The 18316-nt window shown below is 38.1% G+C and overlaps 1 protein-coding gene across 1 annotated transcript; it reads right to left on the bottom strand.

Annotated features, from left to right (window-relative positions):
* Window positions 1-1049: 1049 nt before the first annotated feature.
* kcnq1.1 (potassium voltage-gated channel, KQT-like subfamily, member 1.1) lies at window positions 1050-18305 on the bottom strand. The gene is made up of 16 exons (XM_061276107.1): window positions 18010-18305; window positions 17472-17562; window positions 15745-15871; window positions 15190-15268; window positions 15019-15115; window positions 11988-12110; window positions 11343-11453; window positions 11016-11111; window positions 10613-10726; window positions 9833-9926; window positions 7251-7377; window positions 3645-3720; window positions 3148-3242; window positions 2985-3031; window positions 2825-2886; window positions 1050-2545 (listed from the first exon to the last, which is right to left on the bottom strand). Exons 1-16 carry the CDS (start codon window positions 18303-18305, stop codon window positions 2357-2359), a joined length of 1824 nt encoding a protein of 607 aa, XP_061132091.1. The 3' UTR covers window positions 1050-2356.
* Between the last annotated feature and the right edge of the window lie 11 nt (window positions 18306-18316).

The raw sequence follows: 18316 nt of genomic DNA, 5'->3' as shown, positions 1-18316 counted from the left end.
AGAGAACGCATATTTGCTTAGTATCGAAGGATTCCTAGGTGATGCTTTCATGATGTTAAAATATCTGGTTATTTTCCACATTGTTTTAACTAGCTTTTAAGATGAGTAACAGCATCTCTCAGAATATATGCTAAGTTTATTAGGGAAAGCAGTTTGTAGTTGAAGAATATTCAATATGCTTAAATATTGTAGTGTATCATACTGAGTGGAGTTTTTCATCTTTTGTCTTTCTCCTCTCATGTGGCTTAATAAAAACACCTAATCATTACATACACTACCATTCAAAATTTTGGGGTCATTTAGAAATGTCCTCATCGCTATTTTTCCAATGCAGATAACATTAAACCAATTAGGAATACAATACAATAATACAATACAATAATTTCTGATAAATAATTAGGAAGACATATTGTTAATGTGGTAAATGATTATTCTAGCGCAGGGGTGGGCAAACTACGGCCCGCGGGCCACATCCGGCCCACGGGACCGTTTAATCCGGCCCGCCAACCCTGAACAAATTGTATTATTAAACTTTTTTTTTTTTTGGTCATTTTGCCTGCAATGACTGCGTTTCCCCAGTAGATGGCGAAGCGCTCGCCTGCGCATTTACTACCGGAAGCCGTGTCAGAAAGCTCGGTGTACACTCACAAGTGCGTGTACGTACTCAGTAGTACGGACTTGGCGCACTCTCGCTCTATTTGTATCAGTCCCGAATTTAGAGCGTGGGCTTTGACGACAGCATTCTTATAATTCGCGCGCTGAGCTTTCAGATGCAGTTTTGCGCTAAAGCCACCCACAAACCTTCCCCTGGAATCCTTCCATTAAAATGAGTTGCCCAAGGAAAAGCAAGGTGGACACAGTGCCAAGCGTTTAAAAGAGAGTGGCCAATTTGGCTCGACGTACGCGACGTGACGTTCAGCCACATCAACATCAACCCGTCACAGATCAAGGTAAACGGACCAACACCTCGGATCTCGCCTAAGAATTGCCACAACAAATTTTACTCCAGACTATGACGCACTAGCAAAAAAGGGAGACCAACAACACTGTTCCCACTGAAAATGAACGGGAGGCTCTCAAGTTTATTGTAAAAAAACGCATTTTGAATATGATTTGTACACATAGCAGGGATTGAAACTAGCGACCATTCTCATTTTCAAGCAATGCAGGATGCTCAAGGACATTGATGCACCACCTATTTGCGACTAATCTTAACCTGTAAAGTTCTTAAGGCTTACTTTAAGGAGGTGTTTCCCGTTTCCTCACCTCTGTTACCAGGTGTTTGCGAGTTAAAACTCTGCTCTGATTTTCAGATACCCCTCACCGTGTTGCTGTTTTGATTACTTTATTTGGATGTATGCTTTCACCGATTCTTCAAGATGATATATTTGGTCAGAATGTTTGCCGTTTGATGTGATCTCATAAGATAAATATCTTTCATTAATCTGACCTGCAGGCACTGAAGTGATGGACATTGTTATTCATAATAACAGTGTCGTATTTTATGAGAATCACTGATAGCAGTTTTTTAGTGAATTATTTTTTTTTTAATGCTGTTAATAAATGCATTTGTTTTCAAACAAATTGTTTGGAATATCCATGCTTTACTACCTACTAAAAGCCAAGATCTTTTATGCAATGACCTTTACAGGTCGCTTATATGACTTCACACAACGCCTACGTCCATCTGCTCCTGGTCCGGCCCTCCGGTCCAAATTTAGAACCCAGTTCGGCCCGCGAGTCAAAAAGTTTGCCCACCCCTGTTCTAGCGGCAAATGTCTGGTTTTTAATGCAATATCTACATGGGTGTATAAAGGCCCATTTCTAGCAACCATCCCTCCAGTTTTCTAATGTTCCATTGTATTTCCTAATCGTGTTAGAACGCTAATGGATGATTAAAAACCCTTTGAAAACCCTTGTGCAATTATGTCAGTGTTCATGGAAAACACTAAATTGCCTGGGAAATCATACTTTTGGAGTCATTTAGTTTAGCTTGTGACAAGGGTTGTGGCTGACTTTAGACTCATCGTCAGTTGCAGTTCCAATTATACCACAGGCCTAGAGCGTCCACTTGCGGTTTAGTGTAAAAGTAACATGTGAAATGATATAATGTGTTGACAATTTCACACATAAGTCGCTCCTGAGTATAAGTCGTACCCCCGGCCAAACTATGAAAAGAAAAAAAAACTGCGCCGTATCGTCCGGAGAATACGTTAGTATACGTAGTACGTATTGTGTATTACGTACACAACAAAATCCAAAGTAATATTTGACCCATGAGTTACAAAACATAGATCTGTGGTTCTGAATATGAGATAATATTTGATATTTGATTTACAGAACATTGATCAATAGATCAGTCGCTGTCTTGCAATTTTGATGACAGGTGCTCATAGCTTGGTAGACCATCGTGGCTAGGGTTGATATTGCTGCTGGGGCCAGACTGCGGTCCACCCTCCCGCTCGCCCCCATTGACATCTCTCCGGTCCGGCAGAATATTGAGAGAGTTTGCAATGTGGTTCAGCATTTGATCCATGTGTGTGATCTATGAGAAGTGAATGCAATGTATGAATTATGAATGAATCACGGTTAGGGAATACAACATTTTTACACCGAAGGCTCCTGTACATCTAGAACTGCGAGAGTGGATATGTGGTAAGCACTGTGTGGAATTTGTTCCTCCTCTTGCTTGCATGTTTTAGAAAATCTAAATTGGCGTGTAGTGAGTATCAGTGGTTATTTGTGTGCCCTATATTTAAAAAATAAATCAATGGTCTAAGTCAAAGAAGTCAACATTATACCAAAATAAATGATAAACTCTTACCTTGTCCTCCATCCTGCTGAGTCGGGCTCCAATGGAGTTGTTTCCCTTCTCTTTGGTTCGATCTGAAAACGAGAACAGCATTTCAAGACAATGGATATACTATAGGTGGTTCTGCTCCAACAATTAATGCATTCAATAGAGCAGTTAAATAATGAATTACCTGCTCCAGTCTGGAAAGAGGTGGTCTTCCCTAAAGACTGGTCCAGTCTGGAGGCATGAAATACAATGAGACATTCAACAATTTCTAATACGTACGTATATCACGTGTGGATGAGATCATTGTGGGTTCACATTTATTAAGGTTGTCAGAGTGCCGCATTTACCTTCTCTGTATTTCCTTGATCCGCACCATTAGATTGAGATGACCATGGGTGTATTGCTCAATCACATCTCGAACTTCATATGGTTTACGAGCTTGCTATTAAGATAAAGAAGATTGTCAGAGCTATGTTTTATCTGACTTTAACAAATAATATAATTGACCGCACAACACAGAGTTCATTAATGTACTGTAATATGTAATCCTGTGTCAATAGTCATATTTACATAAGAGTTTTTTTTGGTATTGAATAAATCAATGGTCGTATTTACAAAACAAATGTTTTTTGGTATTGAATCACACTCCATCACACTGAGCATTGCAATGCATGATTTTTGCAACCTCAAATTTAATGTCATGAAACAATTTACTTTGTATTCTAGTACACCACTGCAACTTCGAATATATAATGAAATGTATTCCGCTCTCAAAGTGCTGATGTAAATTTTTTTTTGAATATACAAACAATTTCCTACATGCAGGTGTTCTTCCTGTACTGACCTGGAACTTGCTCTTCGCCACAAAATAGCGCATTTTCTGGATCACACGGATAGCTTGTCTATGGGACTTGGTTAGTCTGTTAAAAATGAAAGCTTGTTCATATCGGAGGGAAAAAAAACCAATCAACTAGCCACATATTATTCATCAATGAAAATAAATCGTCGTAAAAATGTGTTTTATTAATGTAAAAAAATAAAATAAAATCATCAAACTTGAAGTTCCCACTTGTTCCAATATAAAATGTTGTCACTTAAAGCGCCACATTAGACATGAATGTGCTGATGGACAATTAAGGACAACAACAAAAAATACGCTTAAAAAAAATCCTGGTTTAAAAATAAAGAAACAGCAACTCAAGGTACAGTGAAATATTTCAGATTTAGCTGCTGTAAATAGAGAGCAACACAATTTTCCACCAGAGCCTCATTACACTGGAAAAACAAATGAATGGTTAAGTGGGAATAAGAGCATTGTGTATTTTATAATGGGGAGCACTTTTGGCTTCATCTGGAACTGCAGTCAACTGCCAAGCTAGAAATAGGATTAGGTTATGAATACTGTGCTTTGTATAATTGCATAATGTAAAAATAATGATGTTGAACACTGCATTGGAATAATATTTCATAATTATGTATCTATCTACTATCTATCATGCACAAAGAATTTAAGACTAATTCAATTGAGGCTTTACAAGAACAATAAGAACAATTTGCAGATACAGTAAATGTGTGTTCTTAGGAACTGAATAATAAAGCTGTACGCGTATTTATATCTGTCATTTATTTTCTTTTGAAAAACGTTTTTGTTTCGGTATAATCATGTTAACTAAGATACATGAGTGATTACAGTAAAGAACACTTTAACTGTTATACTTCTTCCTACTCCTTTTCAGACATGTGAATGTGACTTATGGTTCTTTCCCGGCTATATGTATATGTATGAATGTAGGTACGTCTGTATGTGTATATGCATGTATTTTGTCATGTCCTTTATTGTGTACAATAAGCTTATTCTTCTTTTTTCACATGTTTGAAATAAATAAACGAAACGAAACAATTCCTCCAAAATTTCTGTTCAAGAAATCTGATTAAGGGGATGCATTCACTAGACCTTGGTAGAGAAACTTAAGGCATTTAACACATTGTTTTTTATCATGAAACATTGATGAAATGTGCATAATTTAGTGTTCAATTTTATTGTTTCTTTTATTTGTACTCTGACAGCTGCTTGTTGTTAAGTTTCGAACATTGGTGGATAGTTTTATAAATTGGAGTCTGCACAGCAGTGATTTTTGCCATCAACACTGCTGCAAGCAATTGCAGCTCTGCATCATTACCCCACAATTTAGAAAGGAAGTCCCATGGGTCAAAACTCTAGACCTCATTTGTTTCAATTAATGTTAGATCCTTACATTATAGTGCAGTTACTTAGCAGTTATTTCCTTTGATAGATGCTCTGAAGCTTTCTTGTTCAAGTGCTTGAGCCACCTCACAAAAGTAGCACATTCCCTAATAAGCAGTTATTTCACAGCAACGCTTTTAGCATGACTACATCATATATGATAATTGGAGGACCAAATGCATTACAATTATATTCCATTAGGAACACACGTAGAATGAAAGGCGATACAATGTACGGCGGGGTCCGACATCAATAGCGGCCTGCTGGCCTTAGTAAGAGAGCAATATAGACTAAAAGCCAGTTTAGATAAATACATGGATCTGTACTTTTCCATATTCACAGGCAGCTAACTAGTACTTATTGCTTTTTATGAAGAAGAAAGTGTGGCTACTTTGAGAGACTGCCTTCTCCTTTATTCACTGAGTGTACACGGCACGCTAGGCACATCCCTCGCATGCGTTTGCGTGACAGAGACAGCACGCTTCACAACTTCATCCAAAGGTACATAATTAATTTTAAGTACAATAAAGTATTCTAAAACAGATTTACTGTCTATCCATTTTCTATACCGCTTGTCCCCACAGGGGTCGCGGGCGTGCTGGAGCCTATCCAAGCAGTAGGTGGGGGACTTATACTGTATAAATTGTATTTGGATGGCTTGGTGGCGGCAGGCTGGCTGTGTCTCATTATCTTAAAGCCCAGAAAGTTTTTTTTAAATTGTTTTTTTTATGTGGGAAAGCTCATGTGCATTTTGATTTGCTACCCGATTAAAATTTTGACTCATTACATAAGCACCATGGACCGCTATGCAAGAGTTCAGTCTGGTTCAGCCAGTAGACTTAAGGTAGACATTTTGCAGCGACACCAGTGTATCAACATTTAAAATATGGTCGTATCATGTGTTTATAAAAACCGACATACATCAAGTAGAATGATGGGCGTGACATTTTGTTGTTATTCAGCTCAATTACAACAGTCCATCTGATTGATCACTTACGGTATGTCACAATACATCAGGGGTGCCCAAACTCGGCACTGGAGGGCCGCTGTCCTGCCTTTTTTATATGCTACCCTGTTTCAACACACCTGATTGAAATGATCAGGATGGTTAGCAAGCTTCTTCAGAGCTTGCTCATAAGAGCTGAGCAGCCCTTAAGCGCTGGAGCTGAACCTGATTGCACAAACATGGCCTTTGATCTTCTTTTCTGAAGGTTTTCCAGTGTTTGTGATTGGGATGTCAAATATTAAATGAGATCTTGTTCTGCCCGAAAAAAAAAAAAAATACTAACATAGAAGTCATTATCTTAAGACAGGGGTCAGCATCTCCAGTCTTCAAGGGATCCTATTCACAATGTTTTAGATGCACCCCTCGTTTTAAAATGACCAGCTTGTCATCAAGCTCTGTACAAGGATCCTGATCATTTCAATCAGGGGTGTTGTAGGAGGGACGCATCTAAAACACTGCAGACAGGTACTCTGTAAAGAATTGACTATCGTATTTTTGCAGTTTTTTTCCATAGTTTGGCCAGGGGTGCGACTTATACACTGGAGCGACTTATGTGTGAAATTATTCACACATTATTATATAATTTGACGTTATTTTCACACTAAATCGCAAGAGGGCGCTCTAGGCTTGTGTTGGTAATTGTCTTGATAAGCAACGTAGAAGAGGAAGCACCACCGATCTCCGGCGTTAGCAAAGTTGTTTAAAAGTGACACAGAGGATGATTAAGGATTTAGTGATTTGGAGTGACACGGATGGTTTGGTAAACTTGTTCGCATGTTATTCATGCTATAGTTATCTGAATAACTCTTAATCTGTTATGTTAACATACCAGCCACATTCTAAGTTTGTTGTTTGTGTCATGTAAAGTTAGCATACCGTACAATTATTCAGCCTGTTGTTGCCTCTATTCTATTTTTTAAATTGCCTTTCAAGATGACATCTCTGTTCTTGGTGTTGGATTTTATCAAATACATTTTCCCCCAAAATGCGACTTATACTCCAGTGCGACTTATATATGTCTTTTCCTTCTTTATTACGCATTTTATGGCTGATGCGACTTGTACCCCGGAGCGACTTGTAGGCCGGAAAATACGGTACAACAAAATATGGATTAAAAATGAGCTCATATTGACCTTTAAAACACTAATTTCCACATTCTCACATGGAAATAACCGCAGTGTGACCAAGACTAAACTCACTGAGATGTGGAAGTAGCCGCAGTCAGTGCACAGTCTCGCTCCATCTCCTGATCCAGGTTGTCTGCTGAACTGCATTTTGTCTTGAGGCCAGTGGATGGATCAACATCCAAAAAGCCAAGATTTTTCTCTACAAATGAAAAGCACACACACCATGTTGTAAACTGGACTTTCCGACTTGTGAATGCCAGCTAATCAGGGGATGCAGCATAGTCATTATATAGCTCTTTTTTTTAAACAATTTCTTATTAGCGGTAAATGAGATGATCAACATCAAAAACGACCCTTGAGAAGTACATTGCTCTAATGGGATTGGCAAATGAGGATTGTCACACAAAAAAGAACTCTGTAGTGATGATTATAATAATAGCTCTGTTTTTTTACATTTTGTAAGGCTGAAAACAGTGTCATCATCTTTAATTGTCTAGGAATTTCGAGCGAGTAGCACATTAGGCAGGTGCCTTTTATCTGGGGCTGTATGCTCTCTGCTACAATTAGGACGGCATTTATCTTTTCAAGCAGACAAGATTAAGATAATTCTGCAACTACCATGTCTGCAACACAACTGAATGTCAAATTTAAACTGAAAAAAAAAAAATCTTCTATTACTTTTGCTGTACAAAAATATAAAAGTAACAATGAGTGCAGGAGCCTCTGTGGGATTTCATTTTGGATTTGGATGTGAATGCTCAAACCAAGAATATGAATTTCAGTCAATACGTTCTTCTTGTGTTATATAGATAACAGGTTTGATCAATATTTAAGAATAAACTCATAAAATATAGATATCGGTATGCTGGTAGGCCAGTTCCCAAATCATTCCCAAAGTGGCTTTAAAAAAATTAAGAAATGCTCAGTGAGGGAGTGCCATGGGTCTGTTTGTGCAAGTGTGTGGGATGTATGTGAAACAGGGAAAAAAAAATCTGAAGACGTGACTGGACTGAGAGTGGTGTGAAAAATCCAAATCTTACAAATATACTGTAAATTGCGTCACTGTATTTAAGTTTCAAATCTTTATAAAGACAATAATTAATATTATTTGTTCAAATTAAAGTGACAACAATGCGACAACAGGATTTTCTGGTTCTAAAGCTGATTCAGCCCAAAAATGACTGCTTAAATAGCCCAGTCAATGGGCAATATTTTAAACATAACACCAGCATTGTTAGATTTTTTCCTGGGGCACTTTTCATTTTCTCACCAGGTCCGTCAGCAAATATACTATTCTGTCTACTGCCTATTTGGCTTATCCTCACAAGGGTCACAGGCAACTTTGGGTGAGAGGTGGAGTAAAACCTGGAGTGGTTATGAACCAATCAGAGGGCACATAGAGCAAAATTACCATTGATTTAATTCAGTCTTCAATGAACCTAACATGCATATTGTTTGAAAATAAGAAAGCAGGCAGAGTACCTGCAGAAAACCTCACACAAGCATGGAGAGAACATAGAAACTTCACACAAGGACAATGGAACCAGGACCCAAAACCACAACCTCAAACCTGTCAGGTGCATGTGCAAAACCACTCACCCACGGCAAGTGCACAAGAGCGACTCATTAGAGATTGTCAGTGCATCGCAACTGCTGGTTCTAAAACACAATCACGGATACACAATGAGCTGCTGTGCTGTATTATGTGAACTCGTGGCAAACCAGAAGATTGGACTTGTTGAGCAATAAAAGCTTTCCAGCTTTGTGTTGTATGGATTGTACTCAGAAGAGCATTCGGAATGTATTATCCCCTTCTGATATTGTTCAGTATGTCCTTTCTTCTTTGAAACAGTCCTTTTTCAAGGCTTGAGGCATTGATTGTATTACTTTTTATGCACAGCATTTCAAGATAGAATAAAATGTTAAGAAGAAATGGATGACACTCTGTAAACTATAAACAATAAGAAACACGCAGCTGAACATGAAAAAATTAATGCTTACACGCAATTAAAAAAAAGGACAAAGGATGAAAAGCCTGATCTCATCCGCCACATAGTTTTCAGGCTGGGGCTCCATTTCACATTTTGTTTTCCTGTGTGGAATTTGCATGCTCTCCCTAAACTAGCTATCTTTGGGTATACATTACAAAACAAAGTATGTTAGTTTAATTGACGCTCTAAATGTGATGTCTGTCTATATGTGCCCTGTGGTTAGTTGGTGACCAGTTCAGGGTGTACCCAAAGCCAGCACTTCAGCAACCCAAAAAGTGGATAACCGGAAAAGAAAATGAATATATTGAAGGATGACTTAAGTCCAGGGTTGTGAGCAAGACATACTACGCATTCCCATGTCCAAATGACAAAATTGGGTTAAATGATTTACTTGTAAATGACTAATTGCATCACTGCAGTATATCCTGTGTAGAGTTTTGCAAGTTCAATTGTACAAACTCATTTTTGGTGTGCTTGACCATGTGTAATGTTGAGAATATGTCCCTGATTTCCCCAGATTCCCCAAACCATAATACATTTTACTTTCAGACTAAATGTGCAGTTTCCACTCAAAGGGAAAAGTTATTTAAGTTAACGATAAATCATTACAGAGACTTTTTGTTCACACTAGACTGGAGATATTCTGGGAGCATATGTTTGTACCTGTGTCCACTGTTTTGCATACATCAGAGCTCAAAACGTTGTTCTTCTGACTGCTCGGAATTGTGAGAAAATTTGGGGAAGAGTCTTTCTTTTCCTGGCAATGAAACACAAACATCTCAGCCCAAAAAATGTCCTTGGTAAATAGCATAGTATTGGCCATGTGCATGCAAAACACCCATAGGTGACCCACTCCAGAGTGGTAGGCATTCTAATAGATTCTGCATTTCATTCAACTGTATAAAATGTTCAGATAACAGAGGAAAAAGTCCAACATTTGACTCATCCACTTTCCTGCCACTTGTTCAACAGAAAATGTTACACTTTGTGATACAAAAATATAGCTTATATTAAAAAGTTTTTGGATAATACAGTCACACAGTGGTTAGCACGTCTGGGAAGTTTGCGTTTCCCCAATTTCCCATGGATTTTCATTCACGCACTTGGGCTACGTCCCAAAATTCCCAACCCAATATATTTAAGACTCTAAATTGTCTATGTGTGAGTGTGATTGGTTATTGTCTATCAGTGCCTTGCAATTGACAAACTTAATGCGCATCAAGCCCCAACATTGGTCGTGCAGAAACCAAAAAGGCCATATCAATTCGTCTTTTCCTCCATACACCCAAATCACTACCAAATTATTCATATTAGCTGCTAGTCATTCAATTTTGGTTGAGTCTAAACTAATCCGTTGGCAAAATTTGGTCTGGTAAAAACATAAACCCTTGTTAAAGAAGAAATTATTGATGTTAAAGAAGAATTTATCAAAACAATACCAACCAGTTTCGTAGCTGTTGTGGTCGACAGTGAGTTGAGGGTTTGTGATCTCTTTCTGAAAAACATCTTATATGTGGCTGAATCTGAATTTTCCAATGCAAAACATCTCCATGATGTCTGGGGAGGACAAACATTAGAGATATGATGGCTGGAACGCATTTAATGTACAGTGCCAGTTGTGCAAGGAAGAGCCACAGTCACACCATGTACCGTAATTTTCGGACTATAAGTCGCACCAGCCATGAAATGCAATAAAAGGGAAAAAAAAAACCATTTATATGTATATAAGTCGCTCCTGAGTATAAGTCGGCCCCCCACCCAAACTATGAAAAAAACGCGACTTATAGTCCGAAAATTACTGTAACTACAAATGATACTGGCTTGTTCATATTTTACGGCTGAATACCTGGATCACACTAGCAGCAGCGGGGATTTGTCTGTTGAAATGTTTCCGTCTTTGCTTCTGCTGCACCTGCAGCGCAAAGCCGGAGCCTAAAATTCCCTGTGAAGAAAATCAAAGCTTGTTAAAGTCCAACAGCACAATGGTGGGCTGCAGCGTTGCCCAAAATAGCTCATCCATGGCCAAAAATGTTTCTCTAACAAATAAGTAGCTCATCAGAAAGGTTGATTGAAAAGTTAATTGACTTGAATATAATCATTTTTCAAAAATAGGAATGAACTCCAGACCTAATAAACAAGACATTTGAGTGTTGCAGTGCCTGCTTCCACTTACTGCAGGAAGTGCAAAGAAGGATATGGCAAAGACCGAGAAACACGATGCAATCATTTTCCCAATCCACGTCTGAGGAACGAGGTCTCCATAGCCAACGGTCGTCACTGTTACCTGGTACATGAAATTGTTTCAGTTTTGTCAATCATATGATTAACAAAACAACTTAACTGAGCTCCAACTGCTAGCATGGTCAGACTCCAATAAGTGGACCACATTTTTTTTGCAACAATTTTAAACTGCACAACTACTACGTTATCATGATGCAAAAATCTCTGACACGGCAAACATTGGCCCGCAGGTCAAATCTGGCCCACAGTGTATTTATATTTATATTTGAAGACAAACTGTGACTTTGTGTAAATACTAAAATTACAAATTGTCTTTACTTTTAAAAATAGAGATGTTTCTAGCAATTTTTATTTCCATTCATCTTTTTAAAATTTTGATCAGTTCTTACTATTTCAAAACAACTGATTCAATAGTTTGTTGTGTAGCCTATACTGTATATAATATGAGACATTCATGTAGTATTTATTATATAGATATTTATTATTATATATATAATTGCCTTCCGAAGGAAGCTATGACTACGATACGGCCCGTGACAAAAATGAGTTTGACACCCCTGCTCTAACATATTCTTACCACTCCCCACCACAGAGCATCAGCGTATGTATCAAACGCGTTAACTTCTTTTTCTGCCAGGTAGACAAAGTACGAGGCGAAAATCAGGCACAGAAAGCCAATGTAGAGTGTTGTGATCAGCTCCTGAAATACACATTCACACAAAAAGGCAAAGGTTATTTGAAAAAAAAAAATGAAATTTAGCATTCAGTTATCGCCTTCGTGATTGACAAAAAACTTTACACTTATGTTTATTTCATCTAACTAGAAAAAAAGTCAGTTTCCCTTCCTTCATGGACAAGACGCCAATCTGGGTTTTAAACATATTTGGCAGGACACTTTAAAATATTTTCTTCAAAACGGGGAAGAGGGATGTTCCAGTCATGTGGAGTGCATTATGCAACACAGTATACACACTAGTGTGGTTAACAATTGAAAGCTTATGGACTTATTCTTTGTCAAGGAAAGGAACATAGCACCCAGGGGAGTAGCTTTAGCGTTCATCTGGCAATTCTTTTTTATGACAAATAATGCAACTACAATGCAATATAAACTATAATATGTAATACAATATGTAACGTAATACAAGTAATGTGAGCTATAGCGATTTCATAACATTTTGTGAACAAGATTAAGATCATTAAGAAATACGCAATACAAGAGATTCTTACTACTGTATGGGCTTAATAATGATGGCATTTTCAATGTGCTAGATCAGAAATGGAAGTAGTCATATAGTTAAAACGTAAAAGAAAAATCACCAAGGGGAACTCTTTATAATCAAATACGTAGAAGTTTAGGGTTTTGTCGAGTTCTGTATGATTGGCTGACAAGGTCCAACAAAGATTGGGCCATTCTCCCTAATTGCACTTTTAGCAATTAAAAAAAAAAACACTTCAAAGTAATGCTCTTTCTGCTTTCATATACTGTCTTAAAATTTCACAAGCATTGAGAGTTCTGCTCTTACTGAGTTGGAACCAAATCAGGAAATGGGACCACATGTTTTTACAGCCTGCCACAAAGGAGCAGAGGCAGGTCATTGCATAATGTCTTTTTTTCTTCCTGGCAAAGGTTGTGATGTTAGTAAAGAGTAGGAAACCTCCACCATCTCTAGTAGACCATTGGCATAAAATCTAATAATCCCTTTAAATTCAACTCTTTAATCTTTAATCTCCAGATATCTTTTATTGCATCCCTACATGTCTTCGAGGAGTCATTTCCAAACGTTTAGTCGAACTGGCGACTACATTTAAGAGGCAGTGCTTCCCATCTGCTCCTGAGCCAGTGAGGAGCAACGGTGCAAAATGTGTTTACAAGCCAGATGCATGCGAATGCTATTTAGTGTATATTTAAATTAGGTTATACAATTAGGACTGGATAGTTATTAGAGTTAATGAAACTGAACTGAATTTGAATTTGAACCCCCCCAGATGTTACAACAGAAGGGTGTTTGGCTAACTATTACTATAAAAACAAAATTGAGGATACACTGCAGCATGTCCACATAATAAAATTCAGTCTGTCTTCTGGTACTTATTGTGTGCTGGGGATGTGCAGCTATGGAAAACTAGTAAACCCTCCCACTACAGTGTGCTACTAGAGGAACGGCACAAAACGTGCACGTTCTAGACACATTTAGTATGAAAAATTCTCAATCACTCTTAAACTGGGTCAGTGTGACTATACAAGACTTTTACCTGAGGCTACATGTCCTTACAGAGTGGAATTAATGGCACAATGTGCAACAAATCAAAAGCAAGCACTGGATGGTCATAATATTGGATGCTACCTTGAATGACCATAGCAGTCAACAATCATATTTCATTATCTGTTTAATTTGCTACAATTTCTTTTTTTTTTTTTTTTGTCTTGCTCAACTGTTTATTTGTTTTTTATGCTTTGTCTTGGCAAAAACTTACAGCTATGGAGGCTTTAGCCTTACTTCTGAGACTTGAAGAAACATCTTATGGAGGAGAGTTTTGTCTCTTGGCCGTTGGACACAATGTCATGTAGCTTTGAGAGTGACTCAAAAGTGATATCACAAGCGTTTGTTAGCAAAGAAAAAAAACAAAAAAAAAAAAAACAGAGTGCATCAAATTGCACACTTGGCAACAAGGTGAACTATGCTTCTACATTAATGATGTTGGAGTAGATGTCCTTGATCAAATGGGAATTTAGTGAAAAGACCAAGCTTGCCATTGGTAATCTTTTATAATATCCTTGACCTGGCTGCCATAAATGTTTCAAGCTTGTTCCAGAAATGCATCAGTGAGATGTTGGAGATGCTCATAAAGGTTACCTGTGGTGTCTGTGAACCATAAGCAAAACAGCATGGCATTCTAAAAGCAGAGTGTCTTGGACTGGCTCTCAGCTGTCACAACACTTTGGAACATTCATATAATTTAATAGTTTTAATTGTTCAAGGTATAATAATGACACCAACCTATACTGAAAGCAAGATACATTTGTTATTATTTTTCCAGAGAAAATGTTTACAACTTTGTACTCGTAATTGCAGAAGATGTATGCTACATCAATTAAATAAATAAATATTGTAATTATAGGTTTCATTTGGTGACATGATCTGTTTTTACCTATTCCACCAATTTATTCTTAGATATGTTTAATAGAAATCAAATTTTATGCAAAAAATGGAGCAGTCAAAATGACTGCTATGGTCATGATAGTAGTTTGCTGGATTCTGCAACACAGGGTGTTAAAAGACTACAGGAGCAATTTGGGCATTAGCACTTTGCAAGCCCCGCGCTCAGCGGGAAGAAATGGACTATGTAAAGTGAAACTTCTGCGGTAAGAGCAGGAAATCATAGTCACGTATCTCTGCTGATTACTACTCAGAAGGAAGATGAAAATCTGAAGCCCTAAATATTCTCCACAGTAGCTTTTTTTTTTTTTTTAACCTTTCTTTCAATATTCTTGGCTGTGAAGTGTTTTCGCCCATTTTGCCAGTTCAAAGTGTGGTGATATAAGAGTGCCAAATAAGTAACATGTAAATTTGAAAACCCTAAGGGTTCTGGACTGAAAGGTAAAGTACCTGGTGATGGGCATAGACAACAGACCCCAGGATACGCCATGTACCTCCCTGGCGGTCTACGTGCAACATACGCAGTATTTGCAGGAAACGGATCGCCCTAGAATGACAACAGAGGGGAAACACACCGATTTTTTTTTCCCCACAGCAATTTGACTCAGGGTGGAGTCTTACCTCACAGCAGAGGTTGCAAACACCTGCCCATTGGAACCAACTGCTAGCACGAATATTGAGGAAACGACAACAATCAGATCTGTGCAAAGAAGAATGAAAGGCTTGAATAATTATGACCCTGCCAAATGTACAAAAACATACCTTGCTGTACAAACATACAAAAAAAAAAGTACATTATAATGACAGTTGGTATTTGGACTGACTGAACTAAGAATGAAATACGGGAAAGTTCATAAAGAATACTTTAAAATAAAAAAGGTTTTTTGAAATAATAAATCAACGTAAAATGAAATACACAACATAGCCATCAAATTCTTTTTTTACTTAAATAATTAAATTAATATTGTATTACAATAACATTACAATTACAGAATCATTTTATGACATTAAGAGATAAATAGATGACAGATAGACAGATACTTTATTGATCCCAGAGGGAATCTTCTTTTTTCGATAGAAATCGCACTGCACTATTTTCTTGGTTTTGTGTGCCACATTGTGTGTGTGCGCGCACGCGCATTTGCATGCATGCATGTATGCGTATGAACTTCATACCTATGATGATTATTGGCTTCCTTGCGAATCGTAGTCGTCCACAGAAGCCAACATATATACTGCGACAACCTGCTGACCAAAGCCGGACAATATATTCCAACCCTAAGAAAACCACAACAAAAATTTCCTAGAAAGGGAGGAAGAAAATTAGATTAAAAAGGACAGAAAATGTTGAACAAAAATATGACTGTACTTGTTGTCCTCTTTTAGACATTTCTATATTTAATTCCACAAAATATTTTTAAAACATCTCTAAATAAATACACAATTTTGTCCTTTTCTCAGACTAGATTTTTTTTGTTTTACCATTCCTCAACTTTTATCTTTTGCTGCCTTTTTTTTTTATCAGCATTTGGAAATATGTTGAAAGCATTCATTTCATTCATTCTTGCATTTTTCTTACATTAACTATTTCCTTGCTTCCTTTGTGAAGTGGTAAATCACAATTACCGTTTTTTTCCGTGTATAATGCGCCCCCATGTATAATACGCACCCTAAAAATGGCATGTTGATGCTGGAAAAAAGCCTGTACCCATGTATAATACGCACCCAAATTTTTTTTAAGTCCCAATGATCGTCACACACGCAGGGAGGCAATGGGTCTCATTTTTATAGTCTTGGTCTTAACTAGGCTGGATGTATTTTTTTTTGTTGGCGTTGATTTCTCCGACTGCCCGTAAAGGCACCACCGCGATCAGTGCGGACATGTGAAAAAGGCGTGCGGACGTGAAAAAGGCGGCTCTGTATGGGAGAGGCGTTGAAGAGGAATAAAAACACCCTTGGAAACCAAAACTTGCCCCTCGTCGTGACTCGGAGCCGCAACAAATGTTTCGGATTTGTGTAGGGTACATTGTGACAGCAAACGAGCAGGTGATTGAGCAAGCGTCTGATACGAGAGCATTGCGTTCGTATGGAGCGTGTTTGAAGTGAACAGCAGAGACGAAAGGAACAAGGCAAAGTGTTGTGAAATAAAACATTACCTGTAATACGCATTTTGTTATTTGCTGATTGTATTAAACTATCACATTCATCGCTCATTAGTAAATAGCTGATGTGTCTTGCGCATCTGTTCTGCGCAGCTGACCCATAGTGCGCATGTGCAGTTATACTGCCTTAGAATGACGTCCGGTCCGCGATGGAGATTAAAAACCAAACAATATTTGACAATAACACACCATCAAGGATTTCACCATCGCATCAAACGATGTGTCGTCAACTATGAATTTTACTGACTAAGTGTGTTGGGCAGGATGGCTGAATGCGATGCGCGATTGACAACAAACAAGAAGAAAGGTGATTTCAAGTTTTATTTCGAGGGAGATTTGTCATGTCTCGTCCCCAGTTTTGCTATGTGTCTAGGTTGCCATAGTTTCTGTTCGCGTCGCCCCTCTCTTCCTGTGTCACCTCAATCGATGTAACGTGTTTTGTATTTAAGTCCTGTCTGCCCCTCGCTCACCGTCGGATCATTGCATGTGTTACTGTCACGATGTCTGTTTGGTTTCTGTTCCTGTCTTTGGTAATGTCACCCTGTCTTTTTGTTCCACGACTTTGTCGGTCAGTCCTGTTGTTGGTTTTGTTGTACCATGATTTTCTTAAAAAAAAAAAATTAAAAATTTAAATAGATTTTAGGACAATAAATTAGTTAAATTTTGCGCATTATACACGGAAAAAAACGGTAATTGATTCAATATGACAATCTCTCTTTGACAATCAAAATAAACACTCACCACCCAAAAGAGAGCGGGGAAAACAGAGTCCTGTGACTTGGGGATGGTTGACAGAATGCTGAGAATCAGGCAAGCAATAATCAGAAGGAACCTGATCATGAGAGATGCAAAGAGGAAAATTAGTGCAACATAAGGACTTCACACTTGTGAGATTGGGGGAGAATAATAATAAAAAAAAAAAAATCAGTGCAACATTAGGACTTCACACTGCAAGATTGCGCGAGAATAAAAAATGTGCATGCATTGACAAGTCTGAATCCTTCATTTGGTCCTCATTATAAAGGAATGCATACACATCTGTTTAGCTGCACAGCCCTTGAAAACAAATTGCTATAAAATACTCATGTTGCAGTTCTAAACCTTGATATAAATTCTATGTGAGAAGTTTTAGTTCTAATTTGCACTGCTCTTCCGAAATTACATGTACCCTAGTGCTTTGCAGGGAAGGGAACCATGAATGCAATAAAGTTATAAATATATTTCCGTATCTAGTTGCTGCATCTTTTGTTCTTTAAGTGAAAAATCCGATGACACTCACACGGTGAAGTGATAAACGAAGCACTTCCAGCCGGATGGCCTTTCCAAAAAGTTATACACACGTGTTTGGAGAGAGGCGTGAGTCAGGACAGGTCGCACCCTGCTGCTGTACAGTGACATGCGCCCCGACATAATGCGGGGCTGAAGTAAGTAAGGCTGAAGATGAATTGCTGATGCCTCCATAGTTGATCGGTGGTTGTTGGACGCGCCGAAGTTGCTCTCTCCCAGTTCCCAGTCTGATGATCTCTCATCTGGAGACTTTCGTGTGTTCCCCCGAGAGCGTGCAAAATCCGACATTGTGTCTTCTG

Source organism: Syngnathus typhle, linkage group LG4 (assembly GCF_033458585.1).
Source record: "Syngnathus typhle isolate RoL2023-S1 ecotype Sweden linkage group LG4, RoL_Styp_1.0, whole genome shotgun sequence".
NCBI lineage: Eukaryota > Metazoa > Chordata > Actinopteri > Syngnathiformes > Syngnathidae > Syngnathus > Syngnathus typhle.
This window is presented reverse-complemented; position numbering and strand designations above follow the sequence as displayed.

What these genes read in the sequence shown, in the direction of transcription:
- kcnq1.1 (XM_061276107.1), bottom strand. Translation starts at nt 18,305, where the DNA reads ATGTCGGATTTTGCACGCTCTCGGGGGAACACACGAAAGTCTCCAGAT. An exon ending in TTCGTTTATCACTTCACCGT is followed by an intron (nt 17,563 to 18,009) that starts GTGAGTGTCATC and finishes TCTCATGATCAG; the next exon opens with GTTCCTTCTGATTATTGCTT. An exon ending in ATCAAGGAAATACAGAGAAG is followed by an intron (nt 3,032 to 3,147) that starts GTAAATGCGGCA and finishes TCATGCCTCCAG; the next exon opens with ACTGGACCAGTCTTTAGGGA.